This window comes from Zootermopsis nevadensis, unplaced genomic scaffold (genome assembly GCF_977971745.1).
Source record: "Zootermopsis nevadensis isolate Lab colony 2312 unplaced genomic scaffold, Znev_1.0 Znev_ptg000028l, whole genome shotgun sequence".
Lineage (NCBI taxonomy): Eukaryota > Metazoa > Arthropoda > Insecta > Blattodea > Termopsidae > Zootermopsis > Zootermopsis nevadensis.
Window position 1 is genome coordinate 21,317,782 of NW_028259160.1, and position 10,022 is coordinate 21,327,803.

The 10,022-nt window shown below is 43.2% G+C and overlaps 1 protein-coding gene across 2 annotated transcripts in view; it reads left to right on the forward strand.

The window, feature by feature from the left end:
• Positions 1-8,787, forward strand: part of Cubn (Cubilin) — a 218,656-nt gene extending 209,869 nt beyond the window's left edge. For both annotated transcript variants that reach the window (XM_087357091.1, XM_087357090.1), the window contains exons 67-71: positions 2,507-2,669; positions 5,959-6,099; positions 6,466-6,572; positions 7,965-8,076; positions 8,635-8,787. In XM_087357091.1, coding sequence (XP_087213217.1) covers positions 2,507-2,669; positions 5,959-6,099; positions 6,466-6,572; positions 7,965-8,076; positions 8,635-8,657 — 546 coding nt within the window. In that variant the 3' untranslated portion in view covers positions 8,658-8,787. The remainder of the gene's footprint in view (positions 1-2,506; positions 2,670-5,958; positions 6,100-6,465; positions 6,573-7,964; positions 8,077-8,634) is intronic.
• The last annotated feature ends 1,235 nt before the right edge of the window (positions 8,788-10,022 follow it).

Sequence of the window (10,022 nt, forward strand, 5' to 3'; positions counted from 1 at the left end):
AGACTTCCTAAAATACACAAGGAGTGTGTTCTACCGAGTCCAATAGTGCGGGTGTCTGAAAACCATATAAGAAACTCAGAGGCCTTCATCCAGAAACTCCGCAACATGAACTTGCAGAATACTGATATTCTGTTCAGTTTTGATCTGGTCTCTCTGTTCGCCGTGATTCCAGTAGATTCATAACTACTGGGCCAACATTTGTAGCACTTCTAGCATTTCTAGCAAAACTAGGACCTTCAATCTGTTCTGACAAGTTCTCACATAACCTGCTCTCCCTAAATGGTAAGTTCTATGACAAAGCAGGTGGGGTTGCCATGGGTTTATCATTTGCTCCAGTAATGACCAGTTTCTACATGGAGAAGTTCTGGCACAAAGTACTGGACCACTGGTTCAGATATGTTGATGACACCTTCATGGTCTGACCCCATGTCAATGATAAACTAAGGAAGTTCCAGGAATACCTCAACAGCAGCCTCCCAAACGTAGTGGAAGACGACAGATCACTACCGTTTCTTGATACGTTGATGAAGAGAAAACTTAGATGAGTTCTGAGGCGTATGGTCTGCAGAAAACCCACATAAGACATATCTGTATAGGAGTTGACGTTTTCACAGTGGCAACTGGGCAAAAAAAATTCTGCCTCTTATGAAACCTGGGGTCCTGGGTTTAATTCCCGGTGGTGCTCAGATTTATAACTTGTGTTGGGCAAGGCCGTGGTCTAGGCAACACGGAGTTTTCCTCCGTGGCATCCCAACAATTACTCCATTCACACACAGAAGAAGGCAATGGCAAACCACTTCTTCTGGGTTGTTGCGCCACGTAGTCTGGCAGAAGTTTACCGATATTTCAGAGGTCCTTTCTGCCTCCATTGCCTTGATGATGGAGGCAGCAAGGACCTCTGAAACATAGGTAAACTTCTGCCAGACTACGTGGCGCAACAACCCATAAGACAGCCATCTTATGACATATCTGTACCTGCATGCTAGCTCTCACCATCAGTCATCACAAAGACGCGTTGTTGTTCTTATACCTCAACAGATAAATCAAACATCCGAAGAAGACTCAGGCAAAATGGCTACAGTAAGGCAAACATCCACTGAGCAGGGGCTACATTCACAATTATAAGTCAGAGACTTTTAATAACCCACTGTGGGAATATGAATCATAAATGTACCTCTCAAGATGTTTGGGTCCGTGCGAGTGAGAAGATAAAGCTCAAAGCATTTTTATTTTATACCTCAGCATTATAGTAACTGAGTGACGAGATTCGTGTGCTTTGACCACATTACTAACTGCATGGAACAAGAGTCCTTTAGAATCTGCTAGTCACTCAACTGGGCAAAAAAATTTCCGCCTCTTATGAAACCTGGGGTCCCGGGTTCAATTCCCGGAGGTGCCCGGATTTATAACTTGTGTTGGGCAAGACCGTGGTCTAGGCAACACGGAGTTTTTCTCCATGGCATCCGAACAATTACTCCATTCACACACAGAAGAAGGCAATGGCAAACCACTTCTGGATCATCTGCCAAGAACGAATATGAACAGGTCCCAGTCCGAGAAAAAGATGGAAGGATCCTGTTCATATGGACCTGTCGTCAGACAGAACACTAAATAATAATAAGATGAGGTGGTCTAGCGGTTAGAACGCTGGCCTTGTAATCCTGGGGTCTCGGGTTCGATTCCTGGCGGTGCCCGAATTTATAACTTGTGTTGGGCAAGGCCGTGGTCTAGGCAACACGGAGTTTTCCTCCGTGGCATCCCAACAATTACTCCATTCACACAGAAGAAGGCAATGGCAAACCACTTCTGGATCATCTGCCAAGAACGTATATGAACAGGTCCCAGTCCGAGAAAAGGATGGAAGGATCATGTTCATATGGACCTGTCATCAGACGGAACACTAAATAAATAAAAATACATGCCTTTGAACCCTATTTCTGTGTGGCATGTTCTAATATATGTGCTGTCATCTGTGTTTAGGTCTCCTAAGTATTTCTTACCTTCTGGTTTTACTAGTAAACTTCTGTATGCATTTCTCTTATCCGCCATTTCTACCACTCATCCTCCTTAATTTAGTCCCCAAGCTGATCTGAACATTGTCACAGTGAAGAAAAATTCTTACCTCATCTGGAAATTTATCTCGAGCCATCTGTTGCTTTGCCAGTCACTGTAGTCAGTGACTGACGAAGCAACAGGTGGCTAGAGACCTAAGTTAGCTATGACTGCAGACATCATAAGAAACCAAAGACAGATTTTGAAGAGACTGTTAATCATTTGAGGCCAGAACAGGTCGGTAAGTGGCCCGGCTTCTGACTGTTTGATGATGATGAAAACAATGCGAACGAAACACGGAGCGCATTTCATCCAATGCTGTGAGTGTTTGGACTTAAGCACAAAACAATTAACTCTTTGTTAATGCATGAAACATCAAAACCCATATAATTTGTTTCTAACATGAAACTGAAGGCTTTCAGTATCTAAGGACAAAAGTTGTTTCCCGTTACAGGTACGAGATGGCGCCACTCGACAATCACCTCCGCTGGCTCGTCTTTGTGGCTATGAGTTGCCAAATCCCATCTTCTCAACAGGAAATGCTCTGTTGCTGCTACTGTCTGCAGACTCGTTAAATTACGACCATCTGGATATTACATACACAACCACTGATCAAGGTATTTCCATAAGTTTGCGTAAGTAGTTCACTCTCAATGAGGTAGAACTTATCGTTGTTCCTGTAATTATGCAAAACACCACGAAAGCATATAGGGGGCATGGAAGTAAGCTCGTGGTGCCTCCACATTTAAGAACACTGTTGTGTGAAGAGATTTTTACCTCCAGCTGTTCTATCTCATGGAATCAAAATTTCTGTTTGTATTTTCTCATTCTTATCTGTAGGACTTTTGTAGTTACATTTTTTCCATAAGATAGTGAAAATGGATCATAGTATACTCATTAGTACAACAGTTGTATATTTGTTGTAATCAGTATGTGTGTATGTGTATATATATTTTTTTTAATATAATCATCACCGTTGTTATTAAACTTCTAATGTTGTATGTCTAGTACTCTCCCAACAAATTTCAATGGACTAAGGTTGTAAGTGTACTTTCCACTTTAACATAAGCCAAGAACACCTCATAGTTCCAGCCTTTTCTGTCTGTTTTTCTACCTGTCTGTTGTTTTTTTAGCTAGCCCCCCCACCAAGAATGTCCCCTGGTAACTAGGCAACCCCCAGGGTTTCACAAAAGGACAAAGTGATCTCAGCGGATTACACCCCAGGATTCTTATCCTGCCACAGTTTCTGCCCTGGAGTTTACTCCTTGCAGGAATCTTCTCCCAGGTCTTTGCCCCATTAGGCCTTCCCATCCCTTTGGGGTGTTGCTCAAAAGACTTGCTTCCAGTAGCATGGCCCTATCTGGGCCTTGTCAAACACCCCTTGTCTGGGCTTCACTCCTCATGTGTACTTCTTATAGGCAAACCTCAAAGGACTGCCTAGTTCTGGGCTTTGCCCTGTGGGCTTCTTCTCTCATGCCTTCATCCTTCCTACCCCCCCCCCCCCCTCCCCGACTTTCAACATCAGTGATTCTGTCCATGTCTTTTGTCACATCTTTGAGCAAGCCCCTAGTGATGCCACAGTCCAGAGACGAGGCTTCCCAAGGAGCAAAGTAATCCCAGGGGTTGTACTTTCCTTGGGGCTTCCACCTGAAGTTTAGCCTCAGTGGGGTCCTTTAAACCCAGGCCTTTAACACCTTAGTCTTGTCCCCCTTCGGAGCAAATCACACAAGACACATTTATGGTAGCTTGGCACCCCAGGGTCATGCCCTCCCACACGGGCTTTACTCCACTAGCTTTTCCCCTTCTTACTGCTTAGAGTTGGGATTTCCTACCTCAGGGCTTTGCCCCCCCCCCCCCCCCCAATTCTTTCCTTTCCAGGTTCCCTCTCCCATGTGTCCCTCCTCCCCTGCCCACAGGTTTCAGAATCCACTGCTTTGGCCCCACTGGGCCTGTATACCCTTGAGACTGCCTTCCAAGTGATTGGTCACTTACAGGACTAGTCACCCCCAAGCTACCTCTAGCACTTACCATCCAAGCCTGGGACCTTGCCACCTGGGCTTGTTACTCTAGGGGTTTTGTCCGACATGCTGGGCATGACCTAGAATTTTCCTCTGGACATTCAATTTTGTGCCATCTAACAGTCTGTCTCATCTTACAGCAAAGATTGTTTTACTATCTACATATTATGCCATATAATAATTGATAATGGCTTATTGGCTTTCTGTAAAATTTGGAATGGAATTTATGCTATTGTCAGCTGTTCCAAATCCATGCACCTTATTTTATTTTCCTACAGTCAGAAATGCAAACTTGTCGCCCTCTGTGGACTAGTGGTTAGCGTGCTCACCACCGGACCCAAGGTTCGCGGGTTCGATCACGGCCGAGGTCGATGGATTTTTAAGGGTGATAAAAATCTGTACCACAACTTCCTTCGGAGGGAAAGTAAAGCTGGCGGTCCCATGTCGTAGATTTACAGCATGTAAAAGAACCTTACGAGCATGATACTAGATGTTTTGTAAGCAAAATTCAGTGGCCATTTCTCACCCAAGTTTCCTGATTAACTGCTAGATGGAAATTACAAATTACAAAGTTCCCCCCCCCCCCCCCCATGTTTGGTGACTTTTATCTGTGCTGTTCTGTAAAAGGGGGCAAACCTTTAAAAACTCTATGGTCAAATCATCCATCATCCTTTCCTTTAGATGGCTGTACCAACCTGTCTCTGACAGAGTTCTCTGTGTTGATATTATTTTGGGCTATGACACCATGTGGACAAATACCAACTTTTTGGAGAAACATACTGTAATCATTTTCAGGGCTAAAATTGGGGACAATATTTTTCTCAGAAATGTTGGTATCTACGTACAAGTCCACTTGACATCACAATCCAGAAGAACACTGACATACTGTCATGAGAACATCAAATTTCACAGATTTCTCCATGCTTATTATTTCCTCTGTTCCACACATCTCAGTTTATATGTCCATGTCTTTCAGCACCAGTAATCAAACTCAACTAACACACAATCAGACAGCACTGGTTTTTACAAGTATAGGATGAAGTAGGATTTCAGGTTCTTATGGTGTTCAGTACGAAAATGAAAACAACCCAGAAGACAGAAATCTTCATACTCATCGCCCTGATGACGGAGGCAGTATGACCTCTGAAACATTGGTTAACATCGACCAGACTACACAGCGCAACAACCCAGAAGACAGAAATCTTCATACTCATCGCCCTGATGATGGAGGCAGTATGACCTCTGAAACATTGGTTAACATCGACCAGACTACACAGCGCAACAACTCAGAAGACAGAAATCTTCATACTCTGATGACGGAGGCAGTATGACCTCTGAAACGTTGGTTAACATCGACCAGACTACACAGCGCAACAACCCAGAAGACAGAAATCTTCATACTCATCGCCCTGATGATGGAGGCAGTATGACCTCTGAAACGTTGGTTAACATTGACCAGACTACACAGCGCAACAACCCAGAAGACAGAAATCTTCATCGCCCTGCTGATGGAGGCAGTATGACCTCCGAAACGTTGGTTAACATCGACCAGACTACACAGCTCAACAACCCAGAAGACAGCAATCTTCATACTCATCGCCCTGATGATGGAGGCAGTATGACCTCTGAAACGTTGGTAAACATCGACCAGACTACACAGCGCAACAACCCAGAAGACAGCAATCTTCAGACTCACCGTCGTGAAAACCTCAAATCCTACTTGGTAGATCCTCTTGGTAGCCGCATACCCAGCTGGATTCAGTCTCATTACCTACCTGACTGCAGTTTTTATGATTTTCCTCAGTTCTCCTAGACATAAGACAGGAACAGTTGCTGAGTTCTCTTGCGTAGTCCGCTGATTGTAGCCTCTGCATGATTTATTCTGCAGGTCGTGGTTGTGGTGGCAGGTTGTTCAACTATGGTGGGGTGTTCACCAGCCCAATGTACCCTGTCAACTATCGTAACAGTTCACATTGCCGCTGGGATGTGTCAGTGCCTGTTGGAACCCAGCCTGTCCTAAAGTTCACAGGTAAGACAGCCCACTCCATTTCCATAAGACACATTTTACTTCATATAAAATGGGTGTCTTCTGGGTTGTAGTATCATGTAGTCTGGTAGACGTTTACCAGTGTTCCAGGGTACTTGCTGCCTCCATCATAATGGCAATGATGGAGGCAGCAAGGACATCTGAAATTGTGGTAAACTTCTACCAACCTACACAGCTCAACAACGCAGAAGATAGCCGACTTCATTTTGAACACTATGAGGATCTCAGTATTCATTGATAAATATTGCACATTTGATGTTAAATAAAAAGTTATAAGTTGAATGGTTATGAGATCTCCAGTGTTGCAAGTGAGAAACAAATTCAAAAATTAAAAAGCTTCTCTTTCAGTGTTTGACATTGGACCACAGAGCACATGTGACTCAGACTTTGTGGAGCTGTATGACGTGGACACCGAGACCAATGCGGAGACATTCATGGCAAAATATTGTGGAGAGGTGAGTGGGGGCATTACTTGTTTATATTTACTAACATTCTCATCACATGTCAACAAGGGAAAATAGAATCAATACTTTCTGGCACTGTGGCAATGAACGACAATTTACGTAGGAGGTTGTAACAGGATGAAGTCATTTGGAAGATCACAACATTCAGGATTTTCATGTGGATAGATGACACCTTGCTCAGTTCGGTAAGTACACGGTTATTCATAATTCCCTGACCCCTGTGGTGAATTCTTCATAAGTGTCTGCGGGTTAAGCCGTACAGGCTGCAGTTACTGCAGGCTACAACTGATGAAGACAAGACCCGACATTTTCAGTCCTGTACCGACATGCAGCAGCACTTGGAAGAAGACTGTTTCACTGGAAAACTGATTTTCAGCGACGAAGCTACGTTCCACATTTATGGGAAGGTGAACAGACACAATGTGTGGGCATGGGGAAGTGAAAACCCACATGCCACAATTGAGCACATTCGGGATTCACCGAAACTGAACGTTTTCTGTGCCATATCCAAAGAGAAGGTGTACGGGCCATTTTTCTTCGCCGAGGCAACCATCACTGGCACGTCCTGTCTTGAGATGATGCAGGAATGACTAATGCCGCAGCTTCATGATCACAGCGATGACTTCATTTATCAGCAAGATGGGGCTCTGCCATACTACCACCGCCTCGTCCGCCCGCGGCTACCTCAGTCGGCATTTGCCACAACGTTGGATCAGATGTACGGCTGCCAATGACCATGCGCTGCTTCGTTGGCCACCCCTATCACTGACCTGATGCCATGTGATTTTTTCTTATGGTGGTACGTTCAGGACCAGGTCTTTGTACCGCCTCTGCCACGGGATCTGCTTGACGTCTGCCGCATCACAAAGGGCGGACACATAGAACATTTATGAAGTATGTATAATAAACTTGGATAGTTTCTCATTCTATCAGCATGTCCTATGTTGCCATCCATTGCACCATTCAAGTGTAGCGAATTTTTGTATTGTGTCAGGGAATTATGAATAACCCTGTAGAACAGGAAATATTATACAACAATATGTAGCAGTTTCCATATCCCTGCTATAAAATAATGAATGAACCACGTCCACTTATTTCCTCCTGTGGTGTATGGGACAGAATGTGTGTCGTTAAGTTACATATATATGTGTGTATGTGTATATATATATATATATATATATATTTGTTTTTTACAGTCCTATGTGCAGTGAACATTTTTGTGGCATAAAGTTTATGTTGAGATGTATCTGTAGAAAGAACAGCTTGTGTTAAAGTGTAAATGAAAAATAAGTGACAGGCGATACCAACAAAGCTAAGAGTTTCGTTGTTCGTTGTTAGTGATGCATTGTCATTTCTTCTGATATATCCCATCACTGTCAATAGGACAACCCTGTGCTACATGAGGGTAGCACTGGCACCATCTCAGTACGCTACACAACAAGCATTCACAATGGAGGAACTGGCTGGGTGGCAAAGTTTGCAGCAAAGGAACGAGGTAGCTACATTTTTCACTTGGTTTATTTCATTTCCATAAATACAAGTTGGCTATGGAGTGCCTGATTTGGTAATAAGTTTCATTATAAGCAGGTTCTTTATAACACACTTCCAAACTTCGTGTTGGCTGTAGAATACAGTAAATGATTTCAAAAGTTGGGGTATTGATATTAAAGTAAAAGTGACTGGAACTTATTTTCAATCCAAAACAAAAGCGCATGCCTATAAGATGGTCTGAGTTCATAAGCTGGCTGCTTCAGCGAGTGCTCGTAGCATTTCCACATAATAATTCCAAGTTTTTTTTTACAGAATATTCATGTGTGATGAACAAATTACATTTTTAATTATTCGCCTTTGTTAGATTTTAAAAAATAAGTAATTTATACTTTTAAACATAAAACATCTCAGGTAGTGAAAGCTCATGTCAAAATGTTAAGTTCCCTTTCACAAAAGTTAATACGCCACCATCCATAGACAGTGCACGGAGCACCCGAAGACTCGCGCACTGTGCCTGGTTGAGGGGGCAAGTTGGATAACAGTAACCATTTCTCTTTTTCAGGAACTACAATCTACAATTTCTGACGTCAGCCTGCAGCATTCCTTACAAAATATAAGTTTTTCAGAGACCAGCGTATTGGTTACATTACAGTTGTCTCAGTGAGCATGTATTCTTACTGTTCTGATGTAAAATGAATAAATCGTGCCAAGTCAACTCACTGCATTGTGTACACTTAACCTCTAAACTGGATATACAATTGTACTCAGTGTGGAGATGATTAATCAGCTTTATGTTCTGTTTGGGTTACTCACGAGGAAAGATGCATTGGATAGGAAGATGGGTGGAAACCCAGAGCCATTTTGGACATTGTGATGAAAAGAAGAATCCCTGTATAGAAACATTTCTGGTATAAACAACCCATATTTTATCAGATCACCATGATAACTTGTTCACTAAATCTTAAGACCATGGCTTTCAAGACTTTTAGCCTCTTTGTTCAGAAAAACCTCAACACTACAATTAAGTGTCAATTAGGAAAAAAAACACTATCATGCTGTACCTCCATTACATGCCCAAAAGTGCACCTTCACTTATAGACAATTGCAGTACCATCTGCTTTTGACAGTTTTCTTATGTTAGCTGTACTTCATGCGTAAGAGAGAATTATATTGGTGAGTTCAACGATATGACATATATATTGTACGTGCATGTGCGCACGCGCATACAGCCCAAAGGGAGGGCAAAGCACAAGGGGGTCAAGCTACAGGGAGTAAGATGTAGGCAAAGTTCCAGTGTGGGCGAGGAGTTGTGCTGGGGCAAACACCTGGCAGGAAGATGTTTAGAAACCTGGGATTGCATTGCCTCTTCGGTAAGAATTGGTTAATCGAGGGTCAACATGGGTTCAGGCCGGGATATTCATGTGGAAGTCAAGTAATCACAGTTTGCCAGGACATTGCAGACACACTGGATAACGGAAGAAGGTTAGATGCGATTGATGCCTTGCAGGTCCGGTCTCTGTCAGATTGTCTCGTATCTACTCTGTCTCTGAAGAAGGCGGTCGTTTCCTCAGACGTGCAGTCTCTGAAAAGCCCAGGTGCACCAGACAGCTCGTAAGGTAGAGATCGATCCGGGCAGACACACAGTCGGCCACACACCTAGACTTGCAGAGGCCAATTGATGAAGACGGAGGCAGTCGGCAACCGTGTGAGATAGAGGCCGAGTCCGGCAGAGACAGGCTGTGGAATTCACCGAGGCTGGCATGCATATCTTTGGGTGACTTGTGAAAAAAATTTGAAATTTTCGAAAAATCAAAAAATGCTGGAAATTGTCCGAAAAGCGCACAAAACCAAATAATTTTGAAAAATTCGAAGAAAAAATTGAATGTGATATTTTTCAAAAATTTGGTTTTGTGCGTTTTTAGATAATTTCGAGCATTTTTTGATCTTCCG